The sequence below is a fragment of the Anomaloglossus baeobatrachus genome, chromosome 4, assembly GCF_048569485.1.
Source record: "Anomaloglossus baeobatrachus isolate aAnoBae1 chromosome 4, aAnoBae1.hap1, whole genome shotgun sequence".
NCBI classification, from domain to species: domain Eukaryota; kingdom Metazoa; phylum Chordata; class Amphibia; order Anura; family Aromobatidae; genus Anomaloglossus; species Anomaloglossus baeobatrachus.
This window is the reverse complement of record NC_134356.1, coordinates 634,929,031-634,954,901: the sequence shown is the minus strand read 5'-3', so window position 1 is coordinate 634,954,901 and position 25,871 is coordinate 634,929,031. Positions and strand designations below refer to the sequence as shown.

The 25,871-nt window shown below is 51.5% G+C and overlaps 1 protein-coding gene across 1 annotated transcript in view; it reads right to left on the bottom strand.

Moving 5' to 3' along the window:
• Positions 1–16,512, bottom strand: part of KAT6A (lysine acetyltransferase 6A) — a 69,119-nt gene extending 52,607 nt beyond the window's left edge. Inside the window, exons 1-2 of the mRNA XM_075346406.1 lie at positions 16,427–16,512; positions 12,063–12,868 (exon numbers count right to left, since the gene is read on the bottom strand). Of these exons, the coding sequence (XP_075202521.1) occupies positions 12,063–12,656 (594 nt within the window). The 5' untranslated portion in view covers positions 12,657–12,868; positions 16,427–16,512. The remainder of the gene's footprint in view (positions 1–12,062; positions 12,869–16,426) is intronic.
• Positions 16,513–25,871: the final 9,359 nt, after the last annotated feature.

Genomic DNA, 25,871 nt, shown 5'->3' with positions numbered 1-25,871 from the left:
CGCCTGCCCATCTGGGCCCGCGGCGAGCATCTGGGCCCGCGGCGAGCATCTGGGCCCGCGGCGAGCATCTGGGCCCGCGGCGAGCATCTGGGCCCGCGGCGAGCATCTGGGCCCGCGGCGAGCATCTGGGCCCGCGGCGAGCATCTGGGCCCGCGGCGAGCATCTGGGCCCGCGGCGAGCATCTGGGCCCGCGGCATTACCCTACTCCAGCACCGCCCCTGTCTCCTGTGACCTTGATTCACCACCGCTGCCGCCCCCCTCCAGTAAGACACCACCAGATAAGATGGACCCCATAACCCCCCATTTTCTTTCCCTCTAAATTTGGGGTGCGTCATATAATCCGGTGTGTCTTATAAGACGACCAGTACGGTATATAGGCCAGTGGCAACAATTTTCTAACTGCAGTGTACAAATCACCAAGAAAATGTTTTGCATTAAAAAGCATGGAGATCTGGAGAATTTGGAGACAAGTCACCACCTTGATCTTTCTGCCGTTCCCCTTGTTTGCAGGTGGCAGAGCGGCTAGCATTAGGGGGTGTCACTGCTATCAAGGGGGGGAGTACTAGATCTTTATCATGTATAGGGAGTGCATGTCCTAGCGCTCTCTCTTCCCAGGTATGTGACGCACACGACATCCACATGACATCCATCAGACCTGGCCACCTTCTTCCATTGCTCCATTCTCCAGTTCTGATGCTCACGTGCCCATTGCAGGGGCTTTTGTTGGTGGTTAGGGGTTAGCATGGGAACTATAACCGGTCTCTGACTACACAGTAATGTGCGCCGCTCTACATTGGACTTGCCAGACTCATCTTCTGTACCTCAGTGAGTCCTTGTCCTCGATGACCCCATTGATGGTTCTCCAGTGGTCCCTCTACATTTGGAAAGTACAGACCACTCTACATACAGGGACTCCGATCTTTACTCTTGCCCATTTTTCCTACTTTGACCGTCCACTTGCAGCCTTCATCAATCCCCCCCAGCAGGTGCCATAGTCACAATGTTATTCACGGCAGTCGATAGCGTCGGACCAGTCTGTATGATCCATACCTCATACCTGGCTCCGAGGATCTGTGTTTTGTGAAGCCCATAAAAACATATTGGTGGGAAAATTACTGCAAACAGTTTTGCCAAGAACACAAGGAAAGACGAACCGGTGCCAAGAAATGCGAGCAATATTCAATGCTCCACCCAAATTACCATATGCCTCTTATTAGCACAACGTTGGAGGACACAATGCGCCCAGACGGAGGAAGGAGACCCCGGCCCCAAATGTTTATATTCCTACAGCCTTTGTTTACCTTCCCTTTAGCTCCTAAATCCTAAGATCAGTGCTCGCACATCTGCGGGGGAGAAGACGGCTCCTCATCACAAATCTCACAGGTCTCACAGGAGGCCGAAGCCAAGTCAGCCCAGCCCCGGTGTGTGCTACAGGTCCGGCCACACATGGCACGCAGAGCAGAAGGCATTCGTGGGCATTGTGTGCACAGAACACAGCCCTCGGGATCTTTGAGTCCAAGCCTCAGAAGATCAAACCTTCTACAAGAGGACTATGAGACCGTGTCTAGGTGGCCAATGGGCTTGTGTCTTCAGGAGCATTTATGATGCGATATAATCACGAACGAACGTTGTTAAAAATCGCTTGTTTCACGACTATCGCAGTATGTAAAAAAAGCTGTCGTGCCAAATGCGGGTTCATCGGGTGACATGAGCTTTTGTGCAGCATAAAAGGACATCGTTCTAGGGATCCATCTTCCTGTGTAAACAGGACTCGAGCTGACGAGAACCAGAGACGTTGATTTACACTAAACTAGTACAGATCGCTCAGTGTGCATCGTTTACTTTGGTCTGTCTGTGTAACAGACATTCAAACGACTGCCGATAGGCAAGTTTACCGATCGGCAGTTGAATTGTGCCGCCAGTCGGTGTCTGTGTGTATAAACGGACCCTTACTTTAGAAGACTGTCTTATACAATACAAAAACCAGGATAATTGTGGTATACTCCGCGCTGCTGTACAAAAGAAACAATCCAAAAAATAAAAGGTTTATTCTACGCGTTTCGAAGAGATATCCCTTCTTCCTCAGGAAAATCTACCATCCAATGGTGGATTTTCCTGAGGAAGAAGAGGGGATATCTCTTCGAAACGCGTAGAATAAACCCTCCACATTGCTTTTATTTTTTGGAGTGTTTCTTTGTACAGCAGCGCGGAGTACACCACAATTATCCTGGTTTTTGTTTTGCTTCTGCCTTTGGCACGTGGGATCGGCTGCAGCGGTTATATGTCTCTATACTGGTTGTGAGTCTCACAACCATTCCAGGTGAGCGGTTTTCCTATTAAAAAGTCACCATATTTTACACTGGTAAGACCCTATTGCGCGCCTTATATCCACAGCTTGTTTCCTGTTTATACAATGCAAACCAGATGCCTAATGCCAAAGCAAAGCTTTGCCTAAAAGGGTTTTCCCACCAATCATGAACATGCAAGTTCCCTGTTCTGGTGATCAGTGTGGGTCCTAGTGGCGAGACCCCAGCCAAATTAACAACCGGCATCTATTTAGTAGATATGGGGTGATTTCTGTAGACTGGAACACACTTAAAGGGAACCTGTCACCAGGATTTTCCCTTTTGAGCTGTGGCCACCACCAGTGAGCTCTTATATACAGCGTTCCAGAATACTGTATATAAAAGCCCAGGCTGCTGTGTATAATGTAAAAAACATCTTTTATGATACTCACCTGCGGGAAGGTCCGATGGGCACCGCTGATCTCAGCCCGGCGCCTCCTCTCTTCCTTCTATTCCCGTCCGAATTCCCTGCTCCATGTATATGACGCGTCCGATATCATCCACACAGAGGCCGCCATTGCACTCCTGCACACTTCTCTCTGTCCCACTGAGGGCCCATTAAAGTATTGTAGTGCGCATGCTCGGGCGGTCTTTGACCTTTCCTCCAGCCTGCGCATTACAGTACTTTGCTATGCCCCCAGCCTGGCAGATCAAAGTGCGCCTGCGCAGGACCCCAACGGAGACCTCTGTGTGGATCACGTAGGACGAGTCAAACAAAACAGGGAAGGAGGAGGAGGAGGAGGATGATGATGGAAGGAAGAGAGGAGGCGTTGAACTGAGACCAGCACCGCCGATCGGACTAGATCGTCCCACAGAGGAGTAGAATAAAAGATATTTTTTATGTTTTAGAGAGCGGCCTGGGCTCTTATACACAGTATTTTGGAATGCTGTATATAAGGGCTGCCAGCAGCTTACAGAGGTAAACTCTGGTGACAGGTTCTCTATAAAAGGGGTTGTCCACTACTTTTACATTGATGGCTTATCCTTAGAATAGATCAACTATGTCTGATCAGCCGGGGTCCAACACCCGACACCACCACTGATTAGCTTAGAAAGTGGCCAGAAATACCGCCCAGTCTTCTGACAGTGGCCAGAAATACCGCCCCGTCTTCTGACAGTGGCCAGAAATACCGCCCCGTCTTCTGACAGTGGCCAGAAATACCGCCCCGTCTTCTGACAGTGGCCAGAAATACCGCCCCGTCTTCTGACAGTGGCCAGAAATACCGCCCCGTCTTCTGACAGTGGCCAGAAATACCGCCCCGTCTTCGGACAGTGGCCATGGCCGGGTTCTGCACATCCGCCTTCCATTTAAATCAATTGGAAGTGGATGTGCTGTACCCGGCCGCTATCAGAAGACGGGGCAGCTCTGGAACTGAGCATTTCCGGCCACTTGTCGGGACCGAGAACAGCTGATCGGCGGGGGGTGCAGGGTGTCAGACCCCAGCTGATCAGACAGTGACAACCTCTTTAAATTCCAGATAAACACAACCAAATAACCTTACATTCACAATCCACTCATAGGGCACCGATGTTGCCGAAACATCAAACTTGCACATAAGCGGTAAATGGCTAAGGGGCTGCCTTTGACTTTAAGAAAGTTGTTGGCAAGTAAGAAAAAAATAAATAAATAAAAAATAAATAATAATAATAATAATATCTAAAATAATTCAGTAGTGGTGACATCCTATGTATCACTCACATGATGGCTGCAGCCAGTCACTGGCTGGAGAGAAGACTAATCACCGCGAGCGGTGCTGGGAGATGCCGGACAGGGGCGACCCCGAACAAGTCTCACTTCCGGCTATGGTACCTGGTTGGATCCTCTAACGTTACTTCTTTCTGAAATGCCAGAGCATTTCAGAGAAAGCTATACCTGGCTGCAATCATACCGCCATCTCTACGATTCATACTGTCCACAATGTGATCAAAACGGATCAGAGGACAGCTTCCCTTAGAGAATGGATTCCATTTTCGGATCAGCACCAACTTTCTCAGCACCCCACGCAGCCCCATTCATTTAGACAGGTGAAATTTTGCCTTCATTGGTTTTATTTCTATTGCTGAAAAGGTAAATCCCGGCTCCTTATTGCTGCAAGTTTTCCGATCCCATCACCAATAACGCTCGAATGATCACAATACAGGACGCATCCCGGGAGTCATGTACCCGAGGTGCGGGAATCTGTACAAAAAATAAAAAAAAATGACCTGGCTATCGGCCGTCTTTACCATTGAGATCTATGGAGTAAACGATGAAAGCTTTGTCTGCAGTATGTATAGTGGGAAAGCAGTTGATATCAGAAGTTATTGAGTCACCGGCAGCTGCGATACTCGCAGCACAAATACGGTAAAGCCATCTGTTAATGTTTTCCAGATGAACGTGTGTTGGTCCACATCGCACCACAACAGATCCATAGCACAATACAACAGCAGGAACCAGTCATAGGTGCAGCAAGAACCGGCAGAGTCTACGGCGGAGAAGGGGCTCACAGAAATACCCTCATAATGGTGACCGAGGAAGGAGGGAACAGGACGGGACCCTGCTGGAAGGTGCTGCCCCAGCACAGCCATTAATCCACCAACATACAGTGCACACCGGACACGGACAGAACTTGCTTTGTGCTTTCCCACTCATCTGCCTGGATTTTATATAATAAGACCAATAAGTGCAAGATAAAAACGTCCTAAATGTCCTGTTTACATACAACCGGGGTTACTGGGGTAGAGAAGGGGGCGTTCTGATGCCGATGGCATTCTGTCCCACACACCTGCCAAGCAAACCTTATCCAGTTACATCCCTCTCACAGTGGTGGTCTTTGTCAGCCCTGGTCCTCCGGAGATCGGCCGCCCCACCACCGCGCAAGCCAGCGATCGGCCGCCCCACCACCGCGCAGGCCAGCAATCGGCCGCCCCACCACCGCGCAGGCCAGCAATCGGCCGCCAAACCACCGCACAGGCCAGCAATCGGCCGCCAAACCACCGCACAGGCCAGCAATCGGCCGCCAAACCACCGCACAGGCCAGCAATCGGCCGCCAAACCACCGCACAGGCCAGCAATCGGCCGCCAAACCACCGCACAGGCCAGCAATCGGCCGCCAAACCACCGCACAGGCCAGCAATCGGCCGCCAAACCACCGCACAGGCCAGCAATCGGCCGCCAAACCACCGCACAGGCCAGCAATCGGCCGCCAAACCACCGCACAGGCCAGCAATCGGCCGCCAAACCACCGCACAGGCCAGCAATCGGCCGCCAAACCACCGCACAGGCCAGCAATCGGCCGCCAAACCACCGCACAGGCCAGCAATCGGCCGCCAAACCACCGCACAGGCCAGCAATCGGCCGCCAAACCACCGCACAGGCCAGCAATCGGCCGCCAAACCACCGCACAGGCCAGCAATCGGCCGCCAAACCACCGCACAGGCCAGCAATCGGCCGCCAAACCACCGCACAGGCCAGCAATCGGCCGCCAAACCACCGCACAGGCCAGCAATCGGCCGCCAAACCACCGCACAGGCCAGCAATCGGCCGCCAAACCACCGCACAGGCCAGCAATCGGCCGCCAAACCACCGCACAGGCCAGCAATCGGCCGCCAAACCACCGCACAGGCCAGCAATCGGCCGCCAAACCACCGCACAGGCCAGCAATCGGCCGCCAAACCACCGCACAGGCCAGCAATCGGCCGCCAAACCACCGCACCATCATCCAATTCTTTATATCAACTCTTTATAATCAATACATTTAGGAACGTTGGACGGCTCCTTTCATTACCAATCAGGCTGCCCTGTAATGCTACATTCCCCTAGGCTTCAGGCAGCCATATGTATGACACAGAGCGCTGGACATCATCAGGGTCTTCCTTTGCTGCTTGCAGCACCATTATCCAGACAAGCAACAACACATGGGGAAGGGGGGTCCAGTAGAATTGCTGCAAATCAATTTTTACAACTGGGTCAATTGGCGACAGCAATAACCTCTGTCTATAGGCAGTGAGAACAACCTCATACCAGACGGCATCCTTGGCTAGTCTTTTAAATTAGCCAATATGGTGCAATAATCAGTACAGTGTAACACACGTTATAAAGCATCAGGCCAGATAATCAAAAGAGGTGAGGCGAGAGGATGCTCCCACCGCTCGTGCTCAGAGGCCCGGCATTATCACTGAGGCTGAGCGACTGGGTCCTGCACATCAAATGGCACCAGCTATAGTGTCCGGGCTTTCTCAATGCTCCCCATAGTGGTCATTGACAGCCTGGATGAAAGCATTCCCAAGGTAATGGTTGCCTTCAAGCAAAGACACCAATATGGAGAGAAAAAAAGAAAAAAAAAAAAAAGAAAGAAAGGACCTTCCACAAGGCAGGTGGACAAAATCCAGACCTGGTTGTAGCCAGTCTGATCACTCCAGAAGCCAATGCCGCATTATTCCTAGTGAGCCGCACCTGCCCGGCCCTCGCCCATTACTTCTGTATATTCACCACCAAATACTCTACTTCTTGCTAAGGCTGCTTTCACACATCCGGTTTTTCCTGTGCAGCACAATCCATCTCTTTGCAGAAAAAAACGCAACCGTTTTTTTTTGCCGCCGGTTGCGTTTTTTCCGAATAGACTTTCATTAGTGCCGGATTGTGCCGCATGGCCTTGCGTTCGATCCGGTTTTTGCCGGATGCGGCATATTTAGCCCATGCGGCGGCCGGATGGAACGTTGCTTAGCACTTTTTGTATTGTCCGACAAAACAAAAAAAAAAAAAAAAAAAAAAAAAAAAAAAAAAAAAAAAACACATTGCGCCGCGTTCGGCCGATGCGGCACTTTTTCCAATGCATGCCTATGGATGCCGGATGCTGCAAAAAACGCATCCGGCCGCCGCATGCGGTTTTTTGCACTGCGCATGCTCAGTAAGCGGACGGGCCGCATGTAAAAACTTATGCAAAGGATGTGGTTTTTTTCGCCGCATCCGTTGCATAGGTTTTAGAGCCTAATGTAGGCTGCTTTCACACATCCGGTTTTTCCTGTGCGGCACAATCCGGCGCTTTGTAGAAAAACCGCAACCGTTTTTTTTTTGCCGCCGGTTGCGTTTTTTTTGCATAGACTTACATTAGTGTTGTATTGTGCCGCATGGGCTTGCGTTCGGTCCAATTTTTGCAGCATGCGGCAGATTTAGCCGATGCGGCGGCCGGATGGAACGTTGCCTGTCACGTTTTTTCGTCCGGCAAAAAAACCCCGCATTGCGCAGCATCCAACCGATGCGGCGCGATTTGCAATGCATGCCTATGGATGCCGCATGCGGCGTCCTGCAGCAAACACCGCATCCAGCCGCCGCATGCGGTTTTTTCCACTGCACATGCTCAGTAGCCAGCCGCAAGCGGCAAAAAACGGACGGGCCGCATGTCAAAAACTTATGCAAAGGATGCGGTATTGTCGTCACATCCGTTGCATAGGTTTTAGAGCCGGATTGGCCGGCTCTGCTAAAACCGGAGGTGTGAAAGCAGCCTAAGCAGACAGATGGAAGGAGGGGTGCGACTGAGGGATCAGATTACACTGCCATTATTTGTAGGCTGTTACCATGGAGACCCATAGGAAGGCATAGGAGCTGTAGACCCTAAATAAGTAGGAGACGGGTAAACAGGACAATATAGAGAGCCGCTTCATTATGTATTCCTTAGCGCAGGATCGGTGAGAACATGCGGATCAGTGGGTGTCCGATCGCCGGGGCCGGACTGATCAGCAGAACGGGGAATCTTACCCCCATTAATGTGACAGTGCACAGCCTCGACTGGTGCTTCATCCATTCCCTACGGGGCCGTCGAGTGCTCACTTTTCCGGCAGTCCCATAAAAAATGAACCCCTTCACGAGCGGCCAATTTTTCGCTTTCCATTTTTTGTTTTTTTTCCGACATTCTTCTTTTGAGAGACGTAACTTTTTTATTTTTCAATATGGTCATATGAGGGCTCGTTTTTTTTGCGGAACAAGTTGTACTGGGCGGCACGGTGGCTCACTGGTTAGCACTGCAGCCTTGCAGCGCTGGGGTCCTGGGTTCTAGTCCCACTAAGGACAACATCTGCAAGGAGTTTGTATGTTCTCCCCGTGTTTGAGCGGGTTTCCTCCGGGTTCTCCAGTTTCCACCCACACTCCAAAGACGACATACATATACAGATAGGGACTCTAGATTGTGAGCCCCAATGGGGACAGCATTGCCAATGTATGTAAAGGGCTGTGGAATTAATATCGCTATAGAAATGAATAAAAAAAATTTTTATTATTACTTTTAAATGAAACATTATGTTTTACCATATAGGCAAAAAAAATTCCAAATGCGGAAAAATTTCAAAAAAAAAAGTGCGATAGCACTATTGGTTTTGGGATATTTTATTCACCGTGTGCAATATATGGTAAACCTGATGTGTGGGTGTGATGCCTGAGATCAGTGCCAGTTCGTAGACACCAAACATGTATAGGTTTATTTGTATCTAAGGGGTTAAAAAAAATCAGAAGTTTGTCGGAAAAAAGTGGCGCACGTTTTGCACCATATTCCGTGACCTGTAGCGTTCTCATTTTCCGGGATCTGGGGCTCAGTGACGGCTTATTTTTTGCGTCTCGAGCTGACATTTTTAACGGTACCTTTTTTACGCAGATGCTACGTTTTGATCGCCTGTGATTGCATTTAGCCCAAAATTTGTGGCGACTAAAAAACGTAATTGTGGCGTTTGGAATGTTTTTGCCGCTACGCCGTTTACCGCTGAGATTAATTGATTTTATATTTTGATAGATTGGGCATTTCTGAACGCGGCAATACCAAATGTGTGTATATCTCTTTTTTTTTGTTAACCCTTCAATTTTCAATGGGGCGAAAGGGGGTGATTTGAACTTTCAGGTTATTTTTTTTTTTAAACTTTTTTTTTTTTATTTTACTAGGTCCCCCTAGGGGACTATATGGATCATCAATCTGATCGCTCTGCCATATCTGCTGATCACAGCTGTGAAGACCAGATATACTCATTTCCCGTTTCTCCCAGCTCTCGACCGGGAGAAACAGTGAGCGAGTCATGTGAGCTACAGGAGTCATCACATGACCACGTCATGTACTTACCGCCCGCTACTGGAAGTCAAACTTTTACCGCGATTATAATGGCGCTGTCACTTATTGACAGCGCCATTTAAGGGGTTAAAGAGCCCGGGCGGATCACTATTCTGCTCGTGGCTGGCAGGCACACATCTCAGCTGTATAAATCAGTTGAGATGTGCGCCGATCTCCCCCTGCTGCCGGCAGCAGCAGCAGCGGAAGATTAACCCTATGACCGCTAGGACGTCATTTTACGGCCCGCGGTCGTGAAGGGGCTAATAGAGTGACATTTGGGCGTCTTTATTTTAATGGGTATAAAAGTTTCTCATCCTGCCAATCAATGAGGGTCCCAACCCACAGACACCAATAGAGTAATCACCAATTTTTGAGATAGGTGATAACTTGTTTTAGCTGGACAACCCTTTTAATAGCTCCACATCACAGACAAAAAAAAAATAGCAAATGTAGTCACTGATCAGTGGCCATGGATCGGCTGCAACCTGTGATGTGGCGCTGGCTCGGGTGCCAGGTTTTTCTTTTATATTTACTTCTGAACTGAGGAGCTATTGAAAGCAATATGTCAGCAGGTTTTTGCTATGTAATCTGAGAGCAGTATGACACCCCAATTCCAGTAATCTGTTACTTACTGGTCTGCATGCTGTCATTTTGATGCCATCAGTTTTCCCTAGCAGAGCCAACACCACTGATTAGCAGCTTTCTGTCAATATACAGTGGGAATGGAAAGTTGCCAATCAGTGGTCGGGCTGGGAGAGGACCAGGAGGCACAAGACAACTAGTCCTGTAGTGATAATCTCCTGCTGATAAAACACCGATTTTATTGACAGCACGCAAACCAGTAAGTGACATTTTTGGAATCAGGGTTGCAGCCCTTACATCAAGCTGCTATCAGATTACACCGCAAAAACCTGCTGAGATTTCCTTTAAGAACAAGTTGCTCACACATTGCTTTGTTTGAAAACAAGTCAATACTTCTATTGGAAATTGCATGTGCACCACTGCAGGATGAAAAGTCTGTAGGACCCAAATTATCGGGGACATCCCCATCCCAGGCACTCGTAATATGTACAAAGGATATTCCATAAGTCTAATCAATGCGGGCCCCATGCTGTGCTGCTGGGAATGGAGAGGATGGCTTATGTGCTCAGCTCTCCATTCCCAGCAGCTCAAGGCAGCATCCCTTTGTCAGGACAGATGCAAGTGCCAGCAATGGGACCCAAATCTATCAGACAGGTATCAGTTTAGCCATGCCAGGCACATCTGATCTGGTAATACCTCTTTAAGGACTGAGCAACTTAGTTTGGTAGAAGCACAGCTTAGGCTAGGTTCACATTTCCATTGTTTTGCATCAGTCACATGCATTGCTGTGACTGATGCGTTGTACAACGGGTGACAAGAATTGGAAAGCGGATTCCGTTGTAAAACGAGTGATCTTTCACAATAGCCAGCCGCCGGCTTTTGAGAGCGATCAGCCGATCGCTCACAGAAGCCCGGTGATCAGCCGATCGCTCACAGAAGCCCGGTGATCAGCCGATCGCTCACAGAAGCCCGGTGATCAGCCGATCGCTCACAGAAGCCGGGTGATCAGCCGATCGCTCACAGAAGCCGGGTGATCAGCCGATCGCTCACAGAAGCCGGGTGATCAGCCGATCGCTCACAGAAGCCGGGTGATCAGCCGATCGCTCACAGAAGCCGGGTGATCAGCCGATCGCTCACAGAAGCCGGGTGATCAGCCGATCGCTCACAGAAGCCGGGTGATCAGCCGATCGCTCACAGAAGCCGGGTGATCAGCCGATCGCTCACAGAAGCCGGGTGATCAGCCGATCGCTCACAGAAGCTGGCCGCCGGATGATCAGCCTATCGCTCACAGAAGCTGGCCGCCGGATGATCAGCCTATCGCTCACAGAAGCTGGCCGCCGGATGATCAGCCTATCGCTCACAGAAGCTGGCCGCCGGATGATCAGCCTATCGCTCACAGAAGCTGGCCGCCGGATGATCAGCCGATCGCTCACAGAAGCTGGCCGCCGGATGATCAGCCGATCGCTCACAGAAGCTGGCCGCCGGATGATCAGCCGATCGCTCACAGAAGCTGGCCACCGGATGATCAACCGATCGCTCACAGAAGCTGGCCACCGGATGATCAACCGATCGCTCACAGAAGCCGGCCGCCGGGTGATCAGCCGATCGCTCACAGAAGCCGGCCGCCGGATGATCAGCCGATCGCTCACAGAAGCTGGCCGCCGGATGATCAACCGATCGTTCGGCCGCCGAGAGAGAGCATGCGCAGCGAAATCAAAAGGATTCCGCTGCTCAAAAAACGTTACATGCTGCGTTCCTGCTGCCCGACGGTCAGTCATTCCACGACTGATCAGTCGGGCGGCGGATGCAACGCAAGGGCATCGGTCACAATCCGCCGCTCATACAAGTCTATAGGAACAACGGAATCCGCCAAAAGGATTGCTTTTAGCAGAGCGGCGGATTGTGACTGATAATAAACAATGGAAATGTGAACCTAGCCTTACATGAAAACCTGCAGAGTGAATGGGAACGGATTGATTTTCCTTTACCTTCACCATACCCCATATCCTTCCTGGTAGCTCTGACACCATGTATCCAGAGGTGGGAACTGACGGGTGACACTCACCTTGTCCTTTTCGTGAGGCAGTAAACACACCGGAGGCAGCGATGCCAACGATTCCCACACTTGCTTGGACTCGCTCAGCTTGGGGTTCAGCTTGTACAAAGCACCCTCCTTTGTAATTCTCCCATGGCCCAGAGCCCGCTTGATAGCAAGCCGTAACTGCTGGTGGAAAGCTGAAGACGGACTTGTGTTCGCCCCATAGGTTGACACCACATCCCTCTGATTACGCAGGAAGCGTTCAATGCCCTTCAGAGAAGACCCGCCTGGCTCGGAGAGCCCTTCCAGAGCCTTCCTCAAGAGCCGCTGCCAGTCCAAACCCTCTGGCCGCCCTGGGCTCCTGCCAGTCTTAGGTAGTGCCACTCGGCCTGGGTTATCAGGGTCTTTGTAGGAGTTTTGCCCCTTGTTGGTAACCTTAAGTACCGTTCCATCCTTAACACTGAGCTCCAGCTGCTCCAAGACAGTGTGACGATCCAGGCCGTGCGAGGTGGACACGGCGTTGCAGACCCGCTCCTCTGAAGGGCGCTGCTTCTGTTTCTTTACTTTCCTGATGGCCTCCAGGATCCATTGCGTATACAAAGGATTAGCCAGCTTCACCATGATGACTGTATATCCATAGAGGTTTAGCCCTGGTCCTGGAGGGAGGAAAGGAGGCTGGCGCTGCCCGGAGGCTGGATCACCATAGCACACACCAAACTCTACTCAAGCCAAGCTCACCAAAGTCCACTAGTCTCGGTATGGAGAAAGAATAAGCTTGGAAACCGTTATACAACACCGTGACTGCGAGCAATGGACGGGAGCGATGATCAAACCTGCGTGAGAGGAAAGAAAAGAAAGTGAGAAACACGATGCGACATGTGGACATAACCAAACATCCCAAGAGCTGGCCCACCAACGTACACATCCCATGCACTGAGGGACCCCCGGGTATACGGAGCGGCTACTGCATCTAAACTCCTCTACGGCCCTGCTTCATGTATTTCGTGTGGACCAGTTGACCAACTCGTGTGTCTAGAGGTATCCCAACTCACTCCTAAAGACAGATGTGTAGAGAGACAAGATTAGGCTGCTGGATTTCAACATGTCCAATCCCTGTAGATAAGTCACTGAAAGGGGTACTTCCAAAAATCTAGTCCCCTTCCCCCATCAAATCTATGGAACTAATACCTAGGCTGATAAAAAGGGTCTACTTTCTAAATGAAGCGGTAGTTATAACCCATACACCCTTGGCATTAGTAATGTCTACCTTCTGCTCTAGTGTAGACCAAGTCTAAGGTGTTCATACGCACTCAACGGCATTGTTCGGCCAAAATTCATCATAGCCGTACATAGGAGCGCTCCTGTGTTCTCTATGAGAAAGCCGCCAGCTGACACCTCCAAGAGACCAGTGCTATTGGCAGTCTGAAATCGGACAGGCTCCATTGACGTCTCTCCCTAGGATCAGTCGGCCTTCACCCCCCATACGTGAGACCATCGGGCGATGGGTGCATAGCGGCCTCAACTGTGTATTCAGGCCGGTAGATATTAGGCGAGCGAGTGTACGTTCTCTTATGTAAATACCCTTGTTTGTTGGGTGATCGGCTCATGCGTGTTCTCGGCTGCACGTGGTCTGTGTTATGGAGATGTTCGGCTGAGGACGTGATCCTCAATCAGAAGCAGATGCTCGGTCTCCATTAATGTTCATAAGCCTTAAGGTGCACTGATGGCCCGAAAACAGCAATACTCACCATAAAACTGGCATTTTTATAGATTTTACCCCTTTTATTGCAGGCCTAAAGAATACACCTTCAGCGCAGCGCAGCGTATGTGATAAAGTGGGAATCCCGCCCGTCACCTGCCTGAGGTCAGCCCGTACTCCGTCACACAACACTGTGCAGAGGACGGTCCATACACCCCGAGCCACAATCCTCTCATCCCTTATAGTCCACCCAGTGGTGATCTCCATCTTATCACACGGATATAAACTGCGTCACCTGCACAACAGCAAGATGAGGAGTGCATGACATCTGTGATATCTGTGTTGTGAGACCCTGTAATACAATGGGTGAGACCGGTGCTTTATCCAGAATCTTCACAAACACAGAACTCTATAGACGTCAATGGGGGGAGGCGACACGCTGGGGTCTGAATGAAGGAATGAAAAAACAAAGGTGACACCGCAAACCTAAAAAGACTACCCATCACTCCAGAAAACTCCTGATACGTCAGTCAGAAAGTCCGGAGGTCCAAGCTCTTAGCTGAGCTCTTTGCACCCCCGGCCTGACTTTTCTTGGCTCTGCTTTATGGCTGAGGGTCTCACCACTCAGACCCCCAATGATCAAGGCTTCTGACATGTCACAACTAATTCCACTGCGTAGCTGGTCCTAGGGCACTGAATGAGGCTCCACTTACACCCACTTGTTGGATACAGTGAGAAAAACCCATTCATAAGAGGGCAGTGAGATACCCCACTGTACAGACGCACAGTGACACCACTCCAGTGGGAGTATGAGGGGTGGGCTATTTTGATTTTTTTTTACCATATCTATAAATTAGGTATTAAATACTTCATATTTTTATATTTGAGTGTATAAATATATACTGGACCGACAAAGGCCAAAAGGCACCTGGGACGATAAATGGAGCTGTAAGGACACATATTGAAGGGCCTGCCTCGTTGCCCTTAAACCCGCGGCGCTCCCCTGCCTCGTCCCGCAACGCACCCCTGCCTCGTCCCCCAACCCGCGGCGCACCCCTGCCTCGTCCCCCAACCCGAGGCGCACCCCTGCCTCGTGCCCCAACCCGCGGCGCACCCCTGCCTCGTCCCCCAACCCGCGGCGCACCCCTGCCTCGTCCCCCAACCCGCGGCGCTCCCCTGCCTCGTCCCCCAACCCGCGGCGCTCCCCTGCCTCGTCCCCCAACCCGCGGCGCTCCCCTGCCTCGTCCCCCAACCCGCGGCGCTCCCCTGCCTCGTCCCCCAACCCGCGGCGCTCCCCTGCCTTGTCCCCCAACCCGCGGCGCTCCCCTGCCTCGTCCCCCCCAACCCGCGGCGCTCCCCTGCCTCGTCCCCCCCAACCCGCGGCGCTCCCCTGCCTCGTCCCCCCCAACCCGCGGCGCACCCCTGCCTCGTCCCCCCCAACCCGCGGCGCACCCCTGCCTCGTGCCCCAACCAGCGGCGCACCCCTGCCTCGTGCCCCAACCAGCGGCGCACCCCTGCCTTGTGCCCCAACCCGCGGCGCACCCCTGCCTTGTGCCCCAACCCACGGCGCACCCCTGCCTTGTGCCCCAACCCACGGCGCACCCCTGCCTCGTCCCCACAACCCGTGGCGCACCCCTGCCTCGTCCCCACAACCCGCGGCGCACCCCTGCCTCCCTGTGTGGAGTGGCCATAAACATCTGATTATTAACTGTCCTGACTAACAGCATGGCCAAGGTGCAGACCCCACATTCCTTTCCTATATTGGAGGAGCACAGGTGGCACTCATCCTGACAGTTCCTGAGCAGAGCTTACAAGCTCTATTGTTGTGTTCATTGCTTAGGAGACTGGTCACCTCTGATACACTGCAGAAGTGGCTGGTAACCTAGGCAACGAGCCGTACACTATAAAATTAAAAAAAAAATCCCTCCATTCTTGAAAACAGGATTTTTTTTATTAATGATTTTATCCTTTTAAAACGAGAAGACCCCTTTAAAACGAGCATCACTAACAGCAATGAAGCCGCAGCAAAACCACACGTGGTTCCCCACGGGGGCAGCCGAAGCCATTTCTAAGCAGCTCAGAACCAGGGGGCAGGAGTACAAACGCACAGGACCAGGCAGAGGCCACTGCAGATAATTAAAGGGCACCTGTCAGCTCAGGAGTCAGGGATAGCTCCGCCCACCGGACTCCTGACCTATAAACACAAGATCAAAACTGGTCACCAGTGGGCTAAAAAGGAGGAAATAATTAAAATATCCCCTCAATTGTGACCCCAGGTAATACTCCCACTATGCACAGGAGTAATGCAGGCCATGAATGTGTGTCAGGGCATGCTGGGGGTTGTAGTGCAGGCTGTGGGTAGAGGCAGGTATGGTGGCCGGGGACAGGGCAGTCAGGAGTGAGCCCGGCCGCCATAGACTCACAGGCGGCGGTGTCCACCGTCCATACAGGCCGGGGCTCCCAGAGACTAAGGCTTCATACGACGCCGGACCCCTGCGCACCTGGCCGGGAACGAATTCTACGCGAGTCCCCGGCTCGCTCAGGCGGCGTAGGCCTTAGGCCAGGGCCTGCCAAGAGGTCGGAAGGCGGCCCTGGGTGGAGTCGGGCGGTTACACAGTGATCCCCTGTGATACAGGGATAAGCAGCGGTCAGGGAGAAGGAGGAAAAAAACAAAATAGAGCTGTTCTCTTACCGGGAGTCCCAGGAGGCAGCAGCGACGGAGCGCGGAGACACCCCGGGCTGATGCGGCGGCCATCTTGAAAACTGAAACCCGGGGAGGTACGGCGAAGCTGGGAACAGCGCGGAGGGCGGATGAGTCTGTGAAGAGAACAGCTCGGTGGGAGGTTAACGAGGTAAACGCAAGAGCGCGGCGGGAGGAGCGAGCAGAAAACAAAACAGCCCGGAGGGAGAGAGGCGCAACAGCCAGAGCAGTGGGCGGAGATGTAGTGAGGGTGTCACATTGTGGGCGTTGCCTCAGACATGGGAACCGTTCTGTCCAATCGGGTGGGAGGAGCCAAGAGTAGAGTAGGTCAGGGAGGGAACCAGTGAGGGAACAGCTGCCGACGCCGAGTTCTGATTGGCTGCATGACGCCATCCGTAGGCGGGGCCCTGGTGTTGTTGTTGGAGGGATTCAGTGAGTCAGAGAGGGAGGAGCGGACGTGAGTGGAATAGCGCGGATAAGAGCGGTCAGGGGGAAAAGGCGCTTGGGGTAGCGGGCTGAACCACGTGACCGAGAGAGGGCAGCGCCGCCCGCCGCCATTTTACTTATGGGCATAACAAAGGACGTTCATCTTGTTAACCCTTTCCGCGCCCCATGCTTTGTAGCGTTACCCGACATAACCCCTCCCTTCATGCATATGCATTATTATTAATATCGGGAATGCAAACGAGATGCATTTTGCATAATACTGTGTGGAATAACAGAATGGGGGGGGAGGTCGTGATTTACGGCATTTGGAGACCGAGTCATCCATTATCCAGTCGTGACTTAGCCACGTAGTCATAGCCCAGGATTACAGTATATGGATAGGGAGGGGGCACTACACGTCCCAGCAGTCGTCACTCATAGACTGGGGGGGGTCGTCGATACGTTAGAGACATTGTGTATCGAATTTGCATTTAAAGCCGGCATAGCCCATAATAATTAGTGAGAAATGACCTATAATTACTGTTCTCACTCGTTTCCATGGCAACAAAACAGTCGCCTGCAGCTGATGGTTGGGATAAGCGCTGAAATAATGGGGCCGATGAAGTGTGATGGCGGAGAGTGCGGAATATTACATGGGGGGATCCGGGGGGCTCACACGGGCCGGGGGGGGACGGACACCCCGCCATCCGCTGCGGTTCGGATTCCTTTTTTTCCTTCTGTCGCCTTCCAAGAGCAAAAACATTTCCATTTTTGTAGTCATTAGAGCTGTGCTGGGGCGCGTGGTACGTCATGGGGGTCCGTGTATATTCCTGGTGCGCTTTGGCGGTCCCAAAAATGTGTTTCGGGTAAACAGGTAAAATTGCAAAGAGTCTGTAAAACAAGCAACATTTGCAATTCAATATTGCTTTTATTGTGTATGGTTCGTTGCCTAGGTTACCGGTCACCTCTGCCGTCTGTCAGCAGTGGACAGTTTACTAAGGAGCGCAGCGCAGGGCACTTCTAAGCCCCCCTGCCCCATGTCTTCTCCTCACCCTCCGGCAGCTTCATCCTTTTTCAGTACCGCTGCGGTCCCACGGCGCCATCTTGTGACTGTCCGGAATTCAGAAGTTACATCACAAGTGCCCAATACATGGTCTATGAGATCCAGAACGAGGCTTTCATAGACTTGTATTGAGTTGTCGAAGAATTAGAATACACGACACTTCTGTAGGTGGTGCACAAATAGGATCCAATCCCATAATCTAATATATAAAGCTGAGCATATATATATATATATATATACACACATTACATATATATGTATATGTGTGTGTGTGTATGTTTGCGAAAAGAATCCGCACCGTCGTATTTAGAATCATGAAATTTTGCACAGACACTCATTTGATGCAGGTAATGTCATAGACTATGTTTTGAGGGGAAAATTTAACCCCGCGCTTTACAGTTATTCACCAAAAAACCTGTTCACATTAAAGTCAATGGAGCTGGGAGCTACAGGTCATTAATAGGAGCTGTGATTGGTTGCTTTAGGCAATGATGGACATTGTTAGTATAAGAAGCTTACGTGTGAGGTAATATGATTTCAGTAGAGACAGGGAAACACAGAGACACAGAAACAGACACACAGAGAAACAGAGAGGGTTTTCAGCTCACCTGATCCGTGTATTCCAGGATTTGTGAGGTGCACGCGGTCCCTCAGACAGGCCAGTCCGATGTAGAGAACAGCAGAAGGGGAAAAATGGGCCCAGCACCAATATCCGATTAGTAAAATAAAAAAATCTTTAATTCAACATGTTTAAAAAATAGTTGGGATAAGAATCCATTACATAAAGAAAATGGGCATGAAACTTTACGCGTTTCGGACTTTACATATTAAAAACAAAAGAGTCCTTAATCAAAGTATGATTGACGGAATCATGACGGAATCCAGCACAGACGCAGTACCGTTCATTTATTTACAGTGGAAGTTCGACCCCATGTGGACACATGAAGCACACAACCGCATGGTGTCGCGCTTCCACTGTAAATAAATGAACTGCACTGCATCTGTGCTGGATTCCGTTTCCATCAAAATGACGCAAATGTGAAACCGGCCTTAGGCTGGTTTCACATCAGCGTTTTTCTGCCGGTCGGCAAAAAAACGCAAAATGCATGTTACCAGATCCGTTGTCTGCTCAATGCAATGTCAATGGACTTGAGGCAACATGCGTTTGCGTGCGGCAGTGTCAGGATCCGGTGAGTTGCAGTTTTTTACCTTTTATCAAAAACGCAACTTGTTGCGTTTTTCACCTCCGTTCAAAAACTGCATGTCACCGGATCCTGTGCATTGCGGCAGTAGCTCCAATGTATTTCAATGGGCACCGGATCCGGTTTTCACAGTTGCAGTTGTATGAGGCTTAAAGGATCCGGTTTGCTGTACAGAACATGGCCTGAAACATGGGATCTCCCCCTCTCTCCCCCTCTCTCTCTTCCCTCCCTCTCTCTCTCTTCCCTCTCCCTCTCTCTCTCTTCCCTCTCTCTTCCCTCCCTCTCCCTCTCTCTCTCTTCCCTCTCCCTCTCTCTCCCCTCTCTCTCTCCTCCCCCCTCTCTCTCACCTCTCCCCTCTCTCTCTCCTCTCCCCTCTCTCTCACCTCTCCCCTCTCTCTCTCTTCCCTCTCTCTCTCTCTTCCCTCTCTCTCCTCTCCCCTCTTCCCTCCCTCTCTCTTCCCTCCCTCTCTCTCTTCCCTCCCTCTCTCTCTTCCCTCCCTCTCTCTCTTCCCTCCCTCTCTCTCTTCCCTCCCTCTCTCTCTTCCCTCCCTCTCTCTCTTCCCTCCCTCTCTCTCTTCCCTCCCTCTCTCTCTTCCCTCCCTCCCTCTCTTTTCTCTCTTCTCTCTTCCCTCTCTCTCTTCCCTCTCTCTCTTCCCTCTCTCCCTTCCCTCTCTCCCTCTCTCCCTTCCCTCTCTCCCTTCCCTCTCTCCCTTCCCTCTCTCCCTTCCCTCTCTCTCTCTTCCCTCTCTCCCTTCCCTCTCTCTCTCTTCCCTCTCTCTCTCTTCCCTCTCTCTCTTCCCTCTCTCTCTTCCCTCTCTCTCTTCCCTCTCTCTCTTCCCTCTCTCTCTTCCCTCTCTCTCTCTCTTCCCTCTCTCTCTCTCTTCCCTCTCTCTCTCTCTTCCCTCTCTCTCTCTCTCTTCCCTCTCTCTCTCTTCCCTCTCTCTCTCTTCCCTCTCCCTCTCTCTTCCCTCTCTCTATTCCCTCGTCCTCCCTCTCGCTCTTCCCTCCCTCTCTCTCTTTCCTCCCTCTCTCTCTTCCCTCTCTCTCTCTTCCCTCCCTCTCTCTCTTCCCTCCCTCTCTCTTTCTCGTCCCTCCCTCTCTCTCTCTTCCCTCCCTCTCTCTCTCTTCCCTCTCTCTCTTCCCTCCCTCTCTCTCTCTTCCCTCCCTCTCTCTGTCTCTTCCCTCCCTCTCTCTTCCCTCCCCCATCTCTCTCTCTTCTCTCCCTCTCTCTTCCCTCCCCCATCTCTCTCTCTTCTCTCCCTCTCTCTCTCTTCCCTCCCTCTCTCTCTTCCCTCCCTCTCTCTCTTCCCTCCCTCTCTCTCTTCCCTCCCTCTCTCTTCCCTCCCTCTCTCTTCCCTCTCTCTCTCTTCCCTCCCTCTCTCTCTCTTCCCTCCCTCTCTCTCTCTCTTCCCTCCCTCTCTCTCTCTTCCCTCCCTCTCTCTCTCTTCCCTCCCTCTCTCTCTCTTCCCTCCCCCTCTCTCCCTTCCCTCCCTCTCTCTCTCTCTTCCCTCTCCCTCTCTTCCCTCCCTCTCTCTCTCTTCCCTCCCTCTCTCTCTTCCCTCCCTCTCTCTCTTCCCTCCCTCTCTCTCTTCCCTCCCTCTCTCTCTCTCTCTCTTCCCTCCCTCTCTCTCTCTCTCTTCTCTCCCTCTCTCTCTCTCTTCCCTCCCTCTCTCTCTTCCCTCCCTCTCTCTCTTCCCTCCCTCTCTCTCTTCCCTCCCTCTCTCTCTTCCCTCCCTCTCTCTCTCTTCCCTCCCTCTCTCTCTCTCTTCCCTCCCTCTCTCTCTCTCTTCCCTCCCTCTCTCTCTTCCCTCCCTCTCTCTCTTCCCTCCCTCTCTCTCTTCCCTCCCTCTCTGTCTTCCCTCCCTCTCTCTCTTCCCTCCCTCTCTCTCTCTCTTCCCTCCCTCTCTCTCTCTCTTCCCTCCCTCTCTGTCTTCCTTCTCTCTCTCTCTCTCTCTCTCTCTCTCTCTCTCTCTCCCCTCCCTCTCTCTCTCTTCCCTCCCTCTCTCTCTTCCCTCCCTCTCTCTCTCTCTTCCCTCCCTCTCTCTCTCTCTTCCCTCTCTCTCTCTCTTCCCTCTCTCTCTGTCTCTTCCCTCCCTCTCTCTCGCTTCCCTCCCTCTCTCTCTCTTCCCTCTCTCTCTCTCCCTCCCTCTTCCCTCTCCCTCTCTCTCTCTTCCCTCTCTCTCTTCCCTCTCTCTCTCTTCCCTCCCTCCCTCTCTCTCTCTTCTCTCTCTCTCTTCTCTCTCCCTCCCTCTTCCCTCTCTGTCTCTTTCTTTCTCTCTCTCTTCCCTCTCTCTCTCTTCTCCCTCCCCTCTCTCTTCTCTCTCATCTCTGACCACATGACTCATATACTGCAAGTCACAGGATCCAGTATATAACACTTGCGTTTGCATTTGTTCAAGTCAAATTCAACAGGATCTGATAACATGCATTTTTTTTGCCGACCGGCAGAAAAACGCTGATGTGAAACCGGCCTTATTCATTTAACGGCAGTCTGGCAGCACAGGATGACTGTTCAAACCAACCACAGGCGCTCGTGCTTCATAGTCGTTTTCCTTCTGTCTCCGCCCTCTCTATTTTGATTGACAGTCCTGACTTTATAGAACTAGAGAAGAGGGAAGATAGAGGGAGACAAGCAGGTGGGAAGGTGGAGATGAATGATTGCCCCTCCATGATGCACAGAAGACAAGTTTGCGTTTGAGATTTCTGGAAAGGGTTTTGCTGATACTTTAAAAAGCAGCCTTTTATTAGCATGTGTTTGCATGAAAACAATAAAAAAAGGAGCAAAAAACACTCTGCCATACTTTGATGTGCTTTGAAAAAACTCAGATAAAAGAGTTACATACTTTTTTGTTTGACTCTTATAACGAGCTCACTGATGGATTCCTAGTTAAATTATTCTGCAGCCAGCAATAAACAGTATAATTCGGTGGCTATAGAAGGCAAGCAATGCAACATTTTTAGTTAAACCCAAATGAAAACATACTTTTTACATGCATTTAAGTAAAAAAAAAAATTGTCCCTAAAAGTGGAGAACCCCTCTAAATTTTTTTTTTTTCTTTTTTCAGATTCACTGTCTGTCCTATAGATGACATCTTTAATTGTACTTTCTGTTGCATGGTGGATTCTTAGACTCGTCATTATGGCCGCGGAGGGTGAGGAGAGCTGAGGATCGATGGCTGCTGTGTTTCATACGGGCGGCAGCTGTGGCCCCATCTGTGGTGCCTGCTGCGCAGACAGCCCCCGGGTGACCTGGTGGAGCAACCTGCTGCCTTCTTGTAGCCGGTGATTTGAGTGAATATCCGCCCCATTAACTTATTGTTCTGAAGGTGTGCATTAACCTCTTCATTTCCGGGCAACTTTTTTCTTTTTTTGTGACTGTTTATATTTTACTTGTTTACAATTTTCTGGCACCAACGACATTTTGATAATTTGATTCTTTTTCGGGGGAATGCGAGGAGACCAAAAAAACATCAATTTAGTCTTTCTCCTACTTTTGTTTTTGCGTTAACTATATAGGTTCATTAAGTTTGTTTTCATGGCTTAGTCTATAATAAAAGTTTCCAAATATGTTCATTTTTATCATTTCTTTATTCTTGGATTGGGGAAAGCGGGCGATTTCGGCAGTGTTCCCATGATGAGCTTTTGGGGAGTTTTTGATGCTTTACTGAGTAAAAAAAAACCAGTGTTTTACGGATCTAGCAAAGTGAATGGGATTTATAGAAATCTCCTGCCCACCTTTATTTATAACTAGCTGTTGTAGTAACTGTCTCTGTCTCTCTCCCAGTCTCTGTCTGTCTCTTTTCCTTCTCTGTCTCTTTTCCTTCTCTGTCTCTTTTCCTTCTCTGTCTCTTTTCCTTCTCTGTCTCTTTTCCTTCTCTGTCTCTTTTCCCCCTCTGTCTCCTTCCCAGTCTGTCTCTTTCCCAGTCTGTCTCTTTCCCCGTCTGTCTCTTTCCCCGTCTGTCTCTTTCCCCGTCTGTCTCTTTCCCCGTCTGTCTCTTTTCCCCGTCTGTCCCTTTCCCACGTCTGTCCCTTTCCCACGTCTGTCCCTTTCCCAGTCTATCAACGGGAGAAAAGGAAAAAACAGGTATTTTGCCGCGCTTGAAGACCATAGACTATGATGTCAGGCAAATGATACTTTTTATTTCATCCTACGCGTTTCGGAGACCACAACTGTCTCCTTCTTCAGGGAGAGGAACTATGATAGTTCCTCTCCCTGAAGAAGGAGACAGTTGTGGTCTCCGAGACGCGTAGGATGAAATAAAAAGTATCATTTGCCTGACATCATAGTCTATGGTCTTCAAGCGCGGCAAAATACCTGTTTTTTCCTTTTCTCCCGTTGATATTCTACTTGTGCAACAGGGCTGCTGCTGGACCTTTTTGGCGCTCACGTTATGCTGGTAAAGGAGTTGTGACTGGCACAACCCGATCAGGTGAGTGCATCACTTTTACATGATCTTTCCCACCCAATATATCGGGTAAGACCCTATTGCGCCTTCTCTCTCATATTTAGATTTACTCAAGTCCTTTCCCAGTCTGTCTCTTTCCCAGTCTGTCCCTTTCCCAGTCTGTCCCTTTCCCACGTCTGTCCCTTTCCCACGTCTGTCCCTTTCCCACGTCTGTCCCTTTCCCACGTCTGTCCCTTTCCCACGTCTGTCCCTTTCCCACGTCTGTCCCTTTCCCACGTCTGTCCCTTTCCCACGTCTGTCCCTTTCCCACGTCTGTGTCTGTCGGCTTCTGTATCTTTGACTGTCTGTTTCTCACTCTGTCTCTTTCCCTATCTGTCTCTCTGTCTGTCTGTGTCTTTCTGCCTCTGTCTGTCTCTTTGACTGTCTCTGTCTCTTTCCCTGTCTGCCTCTTACTCTGTCTGTGCCTATGTCTGTGTCTGTCTCTTTCTGTCTCTCAATCTTATTACTTCACACATAAGCTTCTTATGCTGACAATTTATTTTGTTCCTATAGCAACCAATTACATCTCGTATTAATAACCTAATAGCTCGCACCTCCATTGACTTTAATGGAAGCAGGTTTTTTGGAGAGTAATGCAGGAGTCACACGAGACGATCTATCGTGCGATGCATCGTCGGGGTCATGGTTTTCGTGACGTACATGCGGCATCGTTTGCAACGTCGTTTCGTGTGACACCTCCGAGCGACGCTGAATCTGTCACAAATCATGAGTCGTGTATGTCGCGGGCGGAGGAGGGGACGCTGCGCTCACCCACTGTTCGGGTCCGGCTGCTGCTGCTGTTCGCTCGGTCGGTGGCTCGAGCGGTGGGCCGGATCCCGGGGACTCGAGCGGCGCTCCTCGCCCGTGAGTGAAAGGGGTGGTTTTGGGTGTAGGGGTATTGTCCGTGACGCCACCGACGGTTTGTGGTGAGGTTGGGACACCACCGCTGCTCTGTATGGGGATCCCGGGAGCGTTGACAGGGAGCAGCTGAGATGTTTTCTCCCCTCCGTGGGTAGGGGGTTTTTGGTGGTCCCGGGGCCCGGTGGTGGAGGTCGGAAAGTGGGATGCGGGGCCTTGCCAGGTGCAGGGTCGCGGGGCAGCGCAGTGCCAGATGGCACGGTGGTACTTACTCAGCCAGTATAGCACACGGAGTCTCTTGTAAAACAAACGGCTGGATGGACGAGTCCCACAGACGGCTGCGGCGGTCACTCCAGGTACTGCAACAACACACCCCACACCCCGGTTAGGAACACCTAAGTCAGACACAAATCCTTGTTGCCTCCCTCCAGGGGCTGATGTCCACACCAGGTGGGGCGAAGCCAGGCGGTTGACTCCAACCACCGAGGAGTTCACAGTCTTGGAGGCGGGAACAGGGAAGAGAGAGTGAAGTGGAGTTGAGAAAGAAAGGAGGGAAGTGGTAGGAGAGGAGCAGACTGACCGTGTCTGGGTACGTGGCCCGGGCACCTGAGAGCAAGGTTGGCAGACGGTGGTGATCGTCTGCAGGAGAGGCCGATTGACGCACAACCGTAAGGACCGGGGACGGGCGGTGGCCCGCCGGTACCGGATCGGGGAGCGAAGAGAAGCCAGCACCATCCGGCAGGGCCTACGGACCCCGCCCAGGCTTGGAGTCGCCGTTAAACCGGTCAAATCCGTCAGCGACGGGAACCTCCGGGGTTTCCCAGTAGTAAACACCCGACTAAAGGCAACCGCTCAACCGTGAAGGGAAATACAGCTACCGCCACAGCTAGAGTTCCCAGGGCCAGCGCCTGCGGGCAAAAGGGGCTCCTCCGGCAAATATACCACTGGGGAGTGGGTTACCGGTGGGAAGCCATCGGGGCCGAGAACAAAACACCGGTGCAGGGAGAGACAGTTACCGCCAACCTACCGGGAGTGACCGTCGCAGCCGTCTGTGGGACTCCTCCATCCAGCCGTTTGTTTTACCAGAGACTCCGTGTACGTTAGTGGCTGAGTAAGTACCACCGTGCCGTCTGGCACTGCGCTGCCCCGCGACCCTGCACCTGGCCAAGCCCCGCAATCCACCAAACAGACAACAACTCCGGGCCCCGGGACTACCAAAATCCCCCTACCCACGGAGGGGAGGAAAAACATCCCAGCTGCTCCCTGTCATCGCTCCCGGAATCCCCGTACAGAGCAGCGGTGGTGCCCCAACCTCACCACACACCGTGGGTGGCGTCACAAACCGACATCCCAAACCCCAACAAGCCACCCCTTTCACTCACGGGCGAGGAGCGCTGCTCAAGTCCCCGGATCCAGCCCACCGCTCGAGCCACCGAGCAGCA